This window comes from Alligator sinensis, unplaced genomic scaffold, assembly GCF_000455745.1.
Source record: "Alligator sinensis unplaced genomic scaffold, ASM45574v1 scaffold857_2, whole genome shotgun sequence".
NCBI lineage: Eukaryota > Metazoa > Chordata > Crocodylia > Alligatoridae > Alligator > Alligator sinensis.
The window spans coordinates 507,460-523,706 of NW_005842261.1; the positions used below are offsets into that span (position 1 = coordinate 507,460).

At 47.5% G+C, this 16,247-nt stretch overlaps 1 protein-coding gene and 1 pseudogene across 1 annotated transcript in view; one reads left to right on the plus strand and one right to left on the minus strand.

Moving 5' to 3' along the window:
• Positions 1-7,851, plus strand: part of ST8SIA2 (ST8 alpha-N-acetyl-neuraminide alpha-2,8-sialyltransferase 2) — a 30,717-nt gene extending 22,866 nt beyond the window's left edge. Inside the window, exon 7 of the mRNA XM_025208968.1 lies at positions 6,587-7,851. Coding sequence (XP_025064753.1) covers positions 6,587-6,872 — 286 coding nt within the window. The 3' untranslated portion in view covers positions 6,873-7,851. The remainder of the gene's footprint in view (positions 1-6,586) is intronic.
• Positions 7,852-14,145: 6,294 nt separating this feature from the next.
• On the minus strand, positions 14,146-15,732 carry LOC102381654 (annotated as a pseudogene).
• Positions 15,733-16,247: the final 515 nt, after the last annotated feature.

Here is a 16,247-nt window from a genome sequence, read left to right on the forward strand (position 1 = left end):
TCCACCTCCATCCTTGCTCCCATGCTGCCCCTCATGTGTGAGAGGAACTCCCCATAAACAACCACTAACCTGTCTCTTGTCATCCTTGCAAGTCCTCCTAAAAACCCTCCATGTCTGTGATGCTGACAAAAAAACCCACCGGTTTAGGTGTTTAGATGCTGGGCTCATTGCTTACCCTGCCCATTGTTTCCATGTTCTCCTCTGTGGGCATTTTTACACATGCAATTAATTCAAAGCAATAAATTCCAGCGCATATTGTGCCAGAGTTTATTGCTTCCAGATACGCTTTTTGAACGTGTTCCCAGGACCACAGGTCAGAGCAGCCCCGGCTGGCAGAGGGCCCAGAGGGGTCAGCCTGCCAGCCCAGAGCTGCTCTGACCCCACTCAACATGCTGCAGAAGAGCTGGCTGGGGCATTAGGGTGGTCCAGTGAAGGGCTAGCTGACAGGCAACCCCCGCACTGAAGCATCCTTATGCCCCAAACAGCTGGGTCAGCGACTACACGTGCATTGCTGCACAGTAAATAACTTCGTAGTAGGATAGTACTTCTGTTACTCTGTAATAGCTAATAAACTCTGTCATAGGATCCTATGGCAGAGTTTATTAGTTTACCCCAGCCTAATAGGGCCATACATGTAGACATGGAGACATTACTGCACAGCTAATGAGGCAGCTCCACAGTGAATATTTTATGTAGATATGCCCCGTCTCCAGCTGTTGCCTCTTGTCCTCAACTTATGCTGGAAGTTCTGTGGGGCAGTCATTTTCTGTTGCCTTTGTACGTCACATTGTACTACAAAGGCCTGCTCTACAGGTAGAGCTCATAGACACTATGGTAATACCAATAAATAATGATACTAGTGATGTGCCACCTGCCGTGCAGTTAGTGTGCCTGGTGCTTTACAGATAAAGTCCTACATCAACAGTCTGCCAAGGCAGCCAAGGCAGCAGACATAGATGAGTAAAAGGGGATATACCCCAGGAGGCATGCCTCCCTTCATGGAGTGAGAGGGAAAGGTAGGCTGTATGGTAGCTGTCTTGCTAGCTACTTTCTTTATCTCTCCTTTATAAGGTAAGGCATTCGCATGGGTTTTCGCAGCAAAGAGTGAAGGAAGTTTTCAAGGAGGAGTCTGAGCTCAAGGTCTGAGTTTGAAGGAAGGAACTGAATGAAGAAAAAGCAATGGAGTGGGACATAAGAGATTTCAGCCTCCATGTTTAGTAAATGCCAAGATGTTTATTACTAAATCAAGAGATGGTGATCCAGGATGGGTCTTGATGTCTTCTCTAGGCTTTCTTTTGTTTACATCAGATAGCTAAAGAAGAGCCAGTGCTATACTCCACATATATGGATTTTGAAATCTCTGCACCTTGGTGCATTTGACTGAGGGGGGTGGGGGGCTGGCTTGGCTTGTCAGGGCCCTACTGTAAAATCCCAAACTCAAAATAGTCTAGTTCCACTTATACCAATCTCCAGTGTAGATTTGATAAATTTATATGGCAATGTGTTGTTACACTCTTTGGGGTGGTACAGAAATCTAGACAGACGACAGGATAGGATTAGCAGATACTACCTCTACATTATGATCATAGCTGGATTTTTGGTTGTAGCTGTGTTGGTCTGAGGACGTAGGCAGGCAAGGTTCCCAGGGTATATGTGATATCTTTTATTAGACCAACTGAGTAGTTGGAAAAAAGTACTTTGCAAGATTTTGGGTTCTGATTGCGCCCGAAAGCTTGGAAAGACCTTTTTTCCAACTACTCAGTTGGTCTAATAAAAGATATCACATACACCCTGGGAACCTTGCCTGCCTTACGATCGTAGCTGCATTATTGATACAGGTAGGCCAAATACTGGACCAGAACCTGCTTTCAGCTATGCCAATATAAATCCAGAGTAACTCTCAACAGTTTCACTCCACACTGCAGACAGTGTAACTGAGAGTAGAATTTGACTCACTCATCTAACTAGAATATATATATAGCAAGTTGAAACTGTCCTCCTTCTAGACAAGAGGCTGATATCTCCTGGCCAGCATGTTTGTTTCTATATCACACCTTTTTAAATAAGCTGGTTTAAAAGAGCCTGGAGTTATGGAGTTACATTACTTCAGTGCTCTTGTAATATAATTTCCTGACTCATCTGAGTTCCATTTACTCATTCTAGCAGCTTGCTTCTATCAGGATTTTTCTGCTTGGCCTCTCTTTTGAATTTAGCAAAGTATGGGTGCAAGCCATGCCAGGGTTTTGTTGGACACAGCAGCATAGGGCTAAGGCTGTGGCTGTGGCTGTGGCTGGTGTCTAGCTATGAATCAGGCCATGGCACTCTAGTATTGAAGCTAACAACTGGCAGCCCACAGGCAGGATTTTTGCACTGAACTTTTCAACATGAATTAAGACAAGCTCCACTCTCTGAATTCTGCATGTAGGATGGTGCTGAGTAAAGATGAGTGTTAGAAGAGTGACTTGTAGCTCCTACAGAGAAGCAGGATAGAGGCTCTGCCGCTGTCCTCAACCACAGTGGAGGCTACCGTTTCACAACCGCCTACGATTTCAATTCCCAGTGCCTTTTATCCAGAAGGCTCACAACCCACACTCGATGAGAGAGATGCATTGTACAGTGCCCACCTGCGTTCCTTTCACAATGCAGCTTCTTCTGGAGTGGGTACATCAGCTGTTGAACAGCACGCGGTAATGGCATGCAACATTTTAGGAGAGAAATTGCAACTTCATTGGAAGTTACCAGAGGTCCTGGCAACTTCATTGGAAGTTAATATCATCCCAATTGCTCCAGCATCCTGGTGCTGTTCTCATTGAACTGGTTTTGGACAAATTATGCGCTGGGATTTCCTAGGAGGCCCTGTGGCCTCTAGGACCCCAGAGACTCCTAGAGGCCTCAGGGGCTCTGTTTTAAAACTGTCTTCTCTAAAAGATGGTTGTGCCACATGGGAACAAGGAGTACTGACTAGTGAGGGGACAGTCACCTAGAAAAGCACCATCCCTGCTTCCAGCTATTGTCTTCTTGGCTGCCATCAGTTTAATAGGTAATAAGTCTTCCATAAAGCTATCTCCTTACAAGGGATGGACTGGGTAATTTAAAAGGGTTTTCTATATAATCGTAGAAAATTAGGGCCGGAAGGGACCTCAGGAGGTCACATCTAGTCCAACCCCTGCTCAAACCAGGACCAGCGCCAACTACATCATCCCAGCCAAGGCTTTGTCTAACCAGGTCTTAAAAATCTCCAAGGATGGAGAGTCCACCACCTCTCTGGGTAACCTGTTCCAGTGTCTTACTATGCTCCTCATGAGAACATTCTTCCTAATATCTAACCTGAACTTCCCTTGCTGCAACTTGAGCCCATTGCTCCTTGTTCTGTCATCTGCCACCACTGAGAACAGTCTAGCTCCAGTCTATCTGTTATTATTACAAGCCTATATAAGAACAGTTTCAGGCAGTTTTTGCTGGCTGGTAGTACAGTTTCTGCATTCACTCCCCCTGTCTGTGAATGCTGCTTCAGCCTCTGAAGGTTTATTTGGATACCTGATACCGTGATACCTTCTGAGAAAGGTGTCGGCTGCTAGGAAGGGCTCAGGGAAGGACGGTATCACGTTGCAAGATTGCTCTTAGCTCCCCCCTTTAATTGCTGTCTGTTTCCATAAAGTGTTGCAGTTAATGGTTACAGTGACTGGTATAGCCAATTTGAAAAATAATTACTGCCTTCCTCAAGCTTACCTCGCCTCCTAATTAAAATCCCAGACCTCGCATATTAAAGGTGTGCTGTTGACATAGCATCCCAATTGCGCCCAGACAACCTCATTTGGATTTGCAAAATTAATTAGTTTTTGTTTCAGTCCCCAGCTGTCCTCCCAAAACAGGAACAGGGCATGCGCCAGTAATGCGGACACCATCTAATGTGACCAGAACAGCAAAAGAGATAAGAGAGCAATTTGTTCCTGCATAACTCAAGTGGCTGCTCACACAAGCTCCTCATTAAGCAGGACCCCATGTCCTTCCAAGAGCTCACTGGAGAAGTCTTCATTTCCTGAAAAGCAAGGAAGAAATGTGTTTTCCACAGTGCAGCCAGTCCTGTAGCTTGACTGCTACCCTGGATCTCATTCATTTCAATGCATCCATTTCCTTCTCTATCTCAGGGAGAGCTCAGAGTTGGAGCTTGTTCTCCAGGCCATGTCATCCCAGCCCCTCACCACTGGAGCAGCAAGTGCGTTTCCCCCTGGCACCAGCAGATCGCTATACATACAGAGGTTTATTGCCCCATATCCCACCCACAAACAGTACCTGAAGGAAAATGCCTCCGACAGGTCATAAGTAGGTACTATTCCTCTGTGTTTTGTCATGTAACAGCCCAAGGTGTGGTCCAGCGAGATGCTATTAAGACATTCATATTAGACTAGCAGAGGTGGTGATGGTAATTTTGAGGCCATTAAGTTGTATGGGACCAAGTCATCCTTGATGTAACTCCACTGAAGTCAACGGATGAATGTGACTTTATGAATCTTCCCGTAAGGATGATTGTGGTAGTTTCATTGGTGAACAACTTGTCCCTGACTCTCAGAATTAAATGGCTCTAGTAAACTCCCATTTCTCTCCTTGCCTTAGCAACCCAATGGCAGACCTTTGGACTGTGGCTTAAAATGCACAGGGACCTTGTTTCATAGCCTTGTGGTTCTTTACAATAGCAGGGTTTGCCTTCTTGATAGTACAGCACATGGGTTTGGGCAAGTCCAAAAAAATCCAGGGACAGTTCCTCTGAGCAGAGGGCTTGGGAAGAAGCCACATCCTGGATTTCTGCAAGCACCTCACTTCTCAAATACTGGCTGCCAAGGAGCTGAATCATTCCAAGCGGCAGCACCTTCCTGAGCTGTTCCTGCCTGAAGTAGCAAATCAGAGCGCTTTTCCACAGCCCCAGGAGCTCTGGTACAGCTGATGGTGGTTATCAGCCAGCCATCACTGCAGACAGCCCACAGGAAAGCAGGACTCTTTGCATGCCCTTAGAGTGGTCTGAGAACCCACGAGGTTATCTGCCAGATTCGCTCCACCTTCATAATGTTACTCCCTAGCTCACCTGGGGCAAGTTGCTTTTTCCCCATCTATTTGGAGATGGGCAGGTAGATTTGTGCCTGGCCTGGTAAATTCTAATACCTCTTGTGCAGAGATCACTTTCAGGACTTAGGCTGTGATCTGCACAGGCCCCCCCAGTATCCAAACCCTGACACCCACAGGGATCCTATGAAAATCACTGCAACTGCACCTGTATGGAAGGGCTTGCAGGAGGATGCATTTGCTGATCAGGACCCAAGAGAGAGGAGTTGATATTCAAATTGCTAGAAGGACCCACAGAAAGGCCTCACAGAGCTGTGAAAGACCTCACAGAGCTGCTGAAAACCATCATCAGCCTTGCAGGCAGAGTCACCTGAAACTCGTTATTTCTGAAAACTTTATTACGAATCATCCATGGGCATCTAAAGTGAACATGCACCATGGCAAGTGTTTGAACAGGTTCCCCATGGCCTCTTGGGAAGTGCAAGCCAGGAATGATCACAGGCCAGCTGCAGCTTCAGGAACTGCAGGAAACTCTGTCTGCAGCCAGGGACACCAGCTGTAGAACATGGCCAATATCAAATGTGACCGAGGGGAAGCATACACCCTGGGGAGGTTTTCCAGCCTCCTACCTCTTTCCTTTTACTGTGGGTTTTATAGCAAAGCATTCTCTGCTCAGCAAGTAGCTACTCTAAGCTGTCAAACTGGTAACATCCCTTATTACAGTACAATAATACCACACTGTTTTCCAACAACAGCCCAAAACACCCCCCTAACAAAGGGCTTTCTGCTGGCGTTTGGCCCATTGCTACAGGATGTTATTTCCACTCATTCTTTCTGCTCTCTCTCACAAAAATTAATGTAGTAGTCAAAAGTGATGGCCCCGAGCCACTCCTGCAACTCTCTGCTGCACAGCCTTAGTCTGTCATTAACACCAGAATATTGTGGTTGTGTTTGAGTAAGGGACCATTAGGTGCCGTAGCCAACAGCCGCATTTTTCAGGATTCCCAGCATGACGATCTCTAATGCAAAGGCAGATATTTCCACAACTCCATTACATTTATTATTAGAGTAAATTCATCATGCCTCAGTGAGAATGATGAGTCATTTAAGCTATTTATGGGGGGGAGGTTGTTAAAGGAATCCACGATCCCGTCTCTAGTATTAATCAATGGATTGGTCTGTAATATCGATCTCCGTGTTGCTTGCAAAATAATTGTAAAGTGAAGTACTGAAAGCCACCATTGAAGGAGATTTGTTATTCACAAATCATTACAGAGACATAAGGTACTTGAATATGGTAGTGACAAGCGTGATGTCAATGCCTCGACAGACAGACAGACTGGCAGGAAATGTTTATTCATGAAGCAAACCCAGCAGAGGTTATTTCTTGGCAAGCGGGACGATTACATCAATCAAGCATGTCTGAGTTTTGAATCTGCTTCGGCAGAGTGCAAGCAGGTGTCATGCACGTGACACGGCGGGGGGATATATCACAAACAACAGGATTGTGTTTTCTCTTCCCCTCCAGGTACTGGCTCACAAACAAAGTGCACATAAAACGACCCACCACTGGCCTGCTCATGTACACCCTGGCCACCCGCTTCTGCAACAAGATCTATCTCTATGGCTTCTGGCCATTTCCCCTGGACCAGAACCAGAACCCTGTCAAGTACCACTACTACGACAGCCTGAAGTATGGCTACACCTCTCAGGCCAGTCCGCACACCATGCCCTTGGAGTTCAAAGCCTTAAAGACGCTGCACCAGCAGGGAGCCTTGAAACTGACTGTGGGAGCATGCGATGGGGCCACGTAAGACGGGCTGCCGCGCTCATGTTCCTGCAGGCTACACACCACAGGAGACTGGGGGTAGGGGAGGAAAGGACAAGTGGTGGCTAGTGGGGTTGGTTTTCTTTGTTAACGCGCAGAACAGTGACAAAAATATATATATGTGGTACCTATATATATTGACCTGAGTATTATAACTGTTTGGTGTTCACCAAGGAAGGGACAGATGAGTTGCAGGAAGGTCTGAAATGACTTTGCCTTGGGCTGGCTAAGCTCAACAGGAAGGTAGTTCTACGATGCGAAGGTCGCCTTGGTTTGTACGGATGTGTTAGGGCAACGGGTAAATATTAGGCCATTTGTCGTGACTGGTCCAAGGTTGGTAGTTAGTTAGTTTGACCAAGAACCCAGGTGCTGGCACTTCTCAGTAAGTAGTGTTCTTGGCTCAGTGCTAATGGTAGGGCTGTGGGGGGAGCGGGGAGGGGAGGTTTGCTTGTGGCTTCACAGCTGAGGGATTGCCTGAGTGACTGGACAGGCACGGAGAAATGCAGTCGGGCCCAGCTGAGAAATGCTGCACCTTCAGTCCAGCGGGCCTGCCCTGCTGCCTCCGGTGAATGGCACGCAGTATCTTCCAGGTGGTCACCAGTCAAGATCCATCCCGGTGGTTCAGGCTGCAGCCTGTGTGGAAAGACCACCGGGCTGTGAATGCAGCCTTCGAGATGCAGCGTGAGAACGTGACTGTGACTCCAGGAACCCCCAAAAGGGGCTCTCAGTGGTGTGCTGGTTAAAATCAGATTTGCAACTGTTGCATTGAAAGGAGGCCTGGGGCCTTCAAGGAGACAGCGCAGTTGATGTTGTATAAAAGACTGGGCAGATGCTCTCCAAAGGGTGCTGTGTTTGTGCTTTTCTCTTTCTCTCCTAAGGAACTATTAGTAAAAAGCAACGGTGCTGGGATGTAGCTGGAGGGCTGCTGCAAACCAGCAGTCAGTCTGAGGAGGGCAGCAGTGGAAACCAGAAGCACACTTAGCTCCTCGTTCCCAGTAGCAACCTGTTAAACAGGCCTCCCCACTCCAAAAAATGGGCAATGGGATTGTGACCCAGTCAAGCAGAAAGATCAAAAGTGAGGGCTGGAAGGGAGCCTACCAAGACTGAATCCCAGAGGTTGATCTGCACCCCTGCAGAAAGAACCAGTAGAAGGTCTATGGACCACTTAAGTCCAAGCTAACTTATACTGGAAAGGCTTGAATACAACTCATGCAGGCTCCATGCTGGCCTACTTACACAGGAGTGGAAATCACCCATTTTTTCAAGAAATTCTAAGTAAAACCCACCTCTGTGTTAGCAACAAAATCTATTTTATGACAAAGAAATGGTTCTAAAAACCAAGTTTGCTTGCCAACACTGGCTTTTCTATCTTGTTGTTTGACCATGAACCAAGATTGGTGAGGTCTATTCTAATGTCATTCCCTGATGTCTGTTTGGAGGTTCGGGAGGTTTAAGATCAACAAGTGCCATTAAAGAAGTTTATCTTTAATCGTGAAAGAGCTCTGGTTTGCACTAGGCACATGCTTCCATGCTTTCCATCCAGCATTTTCAAGTTAAGCTAATTGACATTGTCCCTTTATAATCCAAATGCCTACCACCACATTGAAAAGGCAGAACTACGCGGTTGTGTCTCTACAAAATGCCCCACCTTCACCAGCAGCAGCAATGGAAGTGCACTGCATTGCTCCAGATGTACTGTCTTCTAAACAGAAGTGATGTAGCCATGTCCACGCAGACTAATTTACACCACTGAGTGGCAGTACCAGTTAGCCTGTCTCCATGCTAATTAACCTGCCTGTGCGGCCATGCTCCCAGCTCAGCAGGCAGCCTGTCTGAAGGAGTGCCGCATGCTTGTAGGTACTGTCACCTGGGGCAGGAATTTTATCATATAGACAAAGCTTGAGTCATGTTTAGGAGTGGTGGAATTGCCATACTGTCGGCATCTACTCTGGTAGCTAGTCTCAAGCCCAGATGCTTGTAACACTGCAGTAGACTAATTGTGGGCTAATCTGCCCCAAGGGGATGTTTCTTCCCAACCCAAGGAAATGATCTGCCTGAGGCTTTTTTTTTTTCTCCAAGCTGAACTTTGGCCTTAACAATTAGCTTCAGCTTGATTTGGTGAATGTGCATCCTACCTTGAACCTTATTTCAACTTAATTGCTTGTATTTTTTAAGAGGGGAGGGAGGGCGGAAGAAATTAATTAAAAAAAAAAAAAGCAAGTGGGTCTTGCAAACTTCGGCAGCATCACACAATTAATGAACGGTTGCTCAAGACAGAACATTCCCTGGGGATTCATGCCCAGCCAGGAGGAGGTGATGGCTAAAAAGGAAGTTGCCAGACTGTTAATAGAAGATTTTTACTGATCCTCTGGGGACAGGCCTGAGCCAAGGTAGTGATTGCTGTTATCAAACCTTTTTAAAAAAATAAAATAAAGTAATATAAACAGTGTGAGCTTTATTTTTAAATGGATTAGAACATACGTGGCTCCTGACGTGCCAGAGCGAACAGCCCGGCGGCTGTCTCGAGGAGGAGCACAGGCCATTTCCCTCGCGTGGGGAAGTGGAGAGCAGTGCTGTAACTACTTGCGGGGAGAGTGGACCACCAAGCCCCATCACTGATTTGAGGCAGTGGAAGAGAGGTGGCCACCGCCTCTGCCACCACCCAGAGCTCAGAAACTGCTCATTATGCCTTTGTTGGGGGGGCGGGGGCTTTGTAAGGAAGCTGTTTTGCTACTTAGAGAGGCATGGATATTACTTAGAAGTCTTCCTGGGGGGTAGTTTAAAAAAGCAATGAGCTCCCCATGTGGCTTGTAGAGATTGCAGAGATCTATCCAGGGGCAATGCATAATTGGTGGCTTTAAAGAAAACAATGGGTTTGTTTTCTTGGCTCACATGTCAGATATTCCTGGGCCTTCTTCTCTGTTGAATCAAAGGACATGCCAGATGTATGCAAAGCAACACGGCAGCAGGCTGAAACTCTCAGCACCATGTCTGTTCCTGGAATTGATCCCGGTTCCCCAGCGCTGCAAGAAAATATACTAAGCCAAGAGTGAAAGTCTCTGCTCATTGAAATCAATGGCAAACCTTGTTTCAGTTCAGTGTGATCAGTACCAGTGGTTTAAAGCAATGATTCTCCATTATGATATAATCAGGAGCAGAAAAATCATAGTTAGGACCTGCCAGTTTTATCTGTGTGCACAAAAGCCTGCAGGCTTTAGTGGGCTCTGGGTCAAGTCCTATAGCCCAGTCCCAGGAACCAGTACTCAGTTTAGTGCTACCTCTAGGCACATGGCATCTGAAGCACTGGGAGGATAGCTATCGCCAATGAGTTGAAAACCCCACTGGAAACCAGCTTTATCATCCCTGCTTTAATCAAATGGCCAGGGAAGCCAGCACAACACATTGCAGCCGCTGAGACCAAACAAGGCACTGAAGCAGGTTGGCTGTTTGTTAGAGGATAGATGGGTATTTGGGGGTTTGCTTTCCCCTCAGTATCACGGCTAACGCTGGGTGAGCGCTGGTTGGATTTCTCAGCTGAATGGAGACAGAAAAGAGGTGGGAGCATTGGAGAAGCCGTTGGTCTTCTTAATTTCTTGCGGCTGCTGTTTGGATCTGTGCTGGAAGCCATCACGCCAGATGTCGCTGGGACCAGCCTGCTCCAGAAGGCCGCTGCTTGATAAATCTCTTCATGCCTAATTAAGGCCCCTTTTCCAAAGAGAGTGAAACAAAAAAGTGTATTGATGCCAGTCAGACGGGGATCCGGACGTGTGTGTTGCACAATGAATGTCCTTAATAACATCCCAAATGACAGCTGCCATGCCCCACGGTCTGGCATGCTCTCCCCACTTCTATTATTAGCTGTTTTTTTCCCTTTTTGGTTTTCCTTCTTTTCCCTCTCTGGCTTTCCATCTCTGTCTAGTCTCATCTGGCAGTCTCTCCTTTCTCCTCCCGAAAAACCACCCTGGAGGAAGGACTGTCATCACCGCGAGCCCCCATAGACCAGTGTTTCCTGTAGTAACTTGATGTGGATTTTTTTCAGTCACTGTTTTAAAACTGAGTGTGCTTCCTAGGGACCAAATAAAAGAGTCAAAAGCATCTGTTGAAAACATGGAAATGAAATGATGTTTGCTGACTGCAGGATTATGCTGGAAAGGGAACCGGGGTGTCTCTTCAAACTGGTGCTGGAGCAGTTCAGCGAACTGCCTGTGTGGTCAGGTCGAAACCCCTTTCAGCACCATTACAGCCAGATCAGAGGAGAGTTGGTTTCACTTGCTCTAGCACCTAGAGCCTTTCTCAACCCCAGCTCAGGGGGATTCACTGCTGTTTAGTAATGGGTAACTTTGCTCATGTAGATGGGGTTTAATGGCAGAGGGGTGTTCCTCTCTGCATCTGCACAGACTATTCACCGTAAAGCAGAGAATGGTGTGAGGACTGCAACATGCGCTGGACTGCAGGAGGGTTGAACATCCTCATCCTCATCCACATTTCCTCATGTGCTGGGGTGTTTACATCTGCAGCAGTTGTCCCTTCCAGGCACTTCCAAGCATACCTTGTGTGAGTGTGCGTTGAATCTCGGGAGCTGTTTTATGTATATATTCCATGCCCTGCAAATTGTTCCTCCAGTGCTTTACTTACTGCTTCCACATCTCTAAGATAAGGATTGTGCTGTTTCATTACAGAAATGAAACTGCTACTGCTACTACTCTGGGAAGACCAGCAAGGGGTACTAACAGAGCTGCAAAGCCCAGACCCTCCCTGGCGGACTCCTCTTCTCAGCCTTCAGGGGCGGTTAGGTTCGAAATGCAGGACCCCTCTAAAGCCCTTTCCACCTCCACACATTTGTCTTTCATGCATTTGGTCTCTGTGGGTCCCACATATGGCAGCTTCTGGCCAAAGGCCTTCTCCTGATTCCTCAGCTGAGCTCGTGCCAACAGCACAGCTGCTCGAGTCACTCTTTTTTTTAATCTTGATCTGTTCCATTATATCCCTCCCACGTCACCCGCCACATGCTCCTCGGTGGCTCTGGGCTGGCCGCCAACCCAGGAGATTAAAGCACACCGCAGCCGCCAGTGCCACCTGGCAGCATGGCAAAGGCAAGGGGCGTGTTGACCCTGCCTCTGATGGTGCCAGGAAGAAGCACAGTGAAACACAGGGATACAGTGGAAGGCACCTGCCACATGTGCTGAACCTGGTAAATGGATGTAACATAGTGCTGCAGAAGAGCATAAAAAACATGCTTCATTCCCAGAATGAGGCAACTCATCTCTTTGGGCAGCAGCCGAGTCTTATATTTGGTGCTGACTTATAGGGACCACGCAGCAATCCAGAGGGGTGACCGTAGCACATGTAGACTTCTCCAAGAGAGCAGTCAGCTATCTAGCTCAGATGCTACTAGCAGTGTAGCAGAGTGCCCAGCATGGGCGAGCAACCCAGGTATTTATTTGGGTAGGCTTTGAAGCCTGAAACAAAGCTTTGCTGCCATGGCTGTGCTATTATCAGTGCTTCAGCTAAATATTTCCATGAGCTGCAATCACAAGTCCGGACTGCAGCGCAGAATACAGCCAGCCTGCTGCATGCCCACAGCACATCTGCAACCTGCACTTCAGGGGATTGTGCTGCTCCCCTGGGGAGTCTGTTCCACAGGCAAACACACCTCGGGAAGATCTGCCTGAGACTCAAGCTATTTTTGCTTTGGCTCAGTTACAAATCATTTCTTCTAGTTAAAGCACTCTCCCTTTCTGGTGTTAAGAATGTTAAAATACTTGAAGAAAATCAGCTCTCTTCACCTAACTCCTGCTGCTAGTAGATGCTATTTAACCAAGCCGTGCATTATTTAGTCTCTTAGACTGAATTATCAAAGAAAAGTTAGAGATCTGGGCACCAGAGACTATATTTACTAGGCAGGTCAGGATCATTATCCCCATTTTACAGATAGGAAAACAGAGATGGGGGTGGGGGGTGGGGGGGAATTGTTCAAGGTCACCCAGCAGGCCAGTGGCAGGACCAGGAGTAGAAAACAGTTTGCTGGGGTCCTAGCCCAGTGATTTCTCTACTAGAAAACACCAGTACTCTCTTTCTGATATGCTCTTTGTCAAATTCCCTCCAACTTTGTTAACAAACCAAAACACAGGTCTGACTTGTTATTCATGTGTGTGTGTGTGATACACACACACTTACACACACACATACACACACACGTATGTATATATGTTCCACTCCTCATCACACACTTGTATTTAGGATGTCTCTAAGGGTTACCCTCAGCCACCTCCAGCAACACAAGCTGCCCCTCTCCATCTGCTTTACCTTATTCCTCCATATATACAAAGCACAAAAGGAGAGACAAGACGTGGACATATTGATTCCTAAAAGGGCTCTGGGGGACAAGCACAGGAAATGATTGGCACGTTATAGCTAGATACGAGCCTGGGTTCAGGCCTAAGTAGCAGGGTGCCCTATATGAGCCGTTCTAGTGGACTCAGCATTGGTCAATGGAAACTCCTAAACTTGTGTCTCCCAAGTGCACTTCCTCTTGTGACTCCATAAAACTCTTCCTATCCTCCATCTTTTTTTGGACGTTCTCATCGTCCCACTTTTCTTTATTGGTTTTTAAGAGTATTTAGACCTTGCTCCCATCTCTAGCCATGTTATCATGGATCAAAGGAGGTGATGCTCCCCCTCTATGCGGCACTGGTCAGGCCGCAGTTGGAGTACTGTGTCCAGTTTTGGGCGCCACACTTCAAGAGGGACGCGGGGAATCTGGAGAGGGTCCAGAGGAGGGCCACTCGCATGATTAGTGGCCTTCGTGATAGACCCTACGGGGGGAGGTTGAGAGAGCTGAATCTCTTCAGCCTTCACAAGAGACGGCTGAGGGGAGATCTTGTGGCCGCCTATAAATTTATTAGGGGAGGTCAACGGGGAATAGGGGACGCGATGTTTACTAAGGCGCCCCAGGGAGTGACTAGGAATAATGTGTGTAAACTAGTTGAGAGTGGATTTAGGTTAGATATTAGGAAGAAATGTTTCACAGTAAGGGTGGCCAGGATCTGGAATGGGCTCCCAAGAGAGGTGGTGCTGTCACCTAGCTTGGAGGTCTTCAGGAAGAGGCTAGATAGTCACCTGGTTGGGGTCATCTGACCTCAGTCCTCTTTCCTGCCAGGGGCAGGGGTTCGGACACGATGATCCTTTGTGGTCCCTTCCGACTCTACACTCTATGAATCTATGAATCATTTTATTCAGATACTGCAAGCAGTTATCTTTCAACGAACAGCAGGAGCCTCCACAATCCTCGCTGTTACCATTTTCTCCCAGTCGATAGTGCTGTGGGTGATGGGCAGCTGTCTCCGGAAAGCCTTCAGGTGGGAATCATTCATCTTTTGGTATTCTTCTGCCAGCCCAGCCTGGAGCTGGTTGTCTGCTTTCTCTACCAGCTGCACAAAGTCCTGGGCCGTCTGAGCTTCACTGGTGACGGGCAGAGTCCCACTTACTTCCTTGCACACTGTCAAATGGATATTGCCATCTTCAAAGTAGTGAGCATGGACATCGATGGTCCCAGTCACCTGGGCGGACATGGAAGTGGGAGTCAGGCCGACAGTCCATTCGGATTTCCAAAGGCCATTCCAGAAAGCAGAGGGTCTGTTCAGGTGACCCTCAATGCAGGCCACAAGGATTTTCCGGACAGCCGTGTCTTTGATGAAGACACTGCAAAGTCCTTCAGCATAGTGGCTGCTGACATATACGTTTAGAGCCTCATAAAGGGCCCTTCTCCACATTTCACCTTTTTTATCCTCTTGGGCATGAGCTTGGAAGTCACTTGCTTGCTTTCTCAGATGGTCAAATGTGAAGGAGACTTGTTTCTGGGGGTCAAGGAAGCGATTTTCCTCGAGCTCATTGTGGCGGGTCAGCAGCACCTCACACTCCTTCTGCCTGACGGGGGTGAAGTAGACCTTGTTGTGCAGGGCCCAGAGGCAGGCAGCTTCCTGGGACATCAGGCTATCGTCACCCACCAGCAAGCGGAGGTCATTGAAAACCTCGTTGAACTCTTCAGGTGGGGCTTGCTTCAAGAGATTTCGCATCACCTGCAGCTTCTCTTCCCTGGTCAGGAGATGGTTCTTGGGCATTCGCTGCATCGGGGCAAGGCTGGAGGATCCCAGGTGCCTCTCACCTGAAAGGAAGGCAAAGCAAAAGGGAATGACAGCTGCTTCCTTTCCAAGCAACACACAGAGGCCTCCAAACTTTGCTTAATGGAGGGCTCCATAGGCAACTTACTACACATACCAGTGATGGAGCAGATTGCTTTTACGTCAAACACAGAGCTACCGTCCATGGGATACCATCTCCATCCTGCAGATCTTTTATCTACAGCAACCAGCTAACAGTGCTTCCATAATCCCACTGAAATCACAGATGTCTCTGTCTTCTTATGAGCCCACCCTTCCTCCATCCTCTATCCATGGCTAATCCTGAGATGTGGCTTAGCAGTTATGGGGGTATTCTGAAGGTCACCTACAGAGTGGGACTATTTGAATAGTGCATTAACTGTATTAGCACCTGTTTCTTCTTAGCATTTGTCATTCACAGACCAGCACTTACTGAGAAGCTGTGGACAGAAGCAACCCATCTCTTTGGGGAGTCCTAAAATTTTAATCTAACTGGATATGATCCCTGAACAGGGTGAACTTTGTTTCATACTGGTAATTATGATATTGAGGGATTCTGCCAAGAAACTCCTTTCCCAACACCTAACCCCTGCTCATCTCCATCAATGGTTTTGAGGGCTATTTCAGTCCCCGACCCAGTGGGCAACCCATGCACTTACCAAACACAATGGCTTTTGGGGATGCCATCTTGTGCTAAGTGCACTAGCTTGCTCCCAGGAAAACTCTTTCCGCACTGATGTCGCCAGGGCTGCATCAGAGGTGCAATCTCAGCCTGACAACTTGACAGCGTTGTGGCATCAGCCACTGTCTATGCGAGGTGACTATTGAGAAATGGACCTTTTTGCTTATTCACAGCCAGCATCAGTTTTGAAGCTTTCAGGAGGCCAGGTGATGCGCCAGCCTGAGATGCATCACAGCCAGCATTGCCTTCCTATCAGGTTACATAGTTTGGGCACTGAGGATCCAAACTGCCTGCAGATGTAGATTTATGGTTACTTTATATTCCTCAGTCGCCCTGTTCGATCCACTTGATTTAGGAAACTTCCCATGTGCTGAAAGTCTGGGGCGTGAAGGAGGTACGCCCATTTGCTTGGTTTCCCTTGGTTTGCTTTTCTGCTTCTCTCCAGGTGAAATGGGCCATCTTTGCCCAATTTTATCTGCAGCTTCTTAGTTTTGCCAAAGATTAGTTTAAATACCTCAGG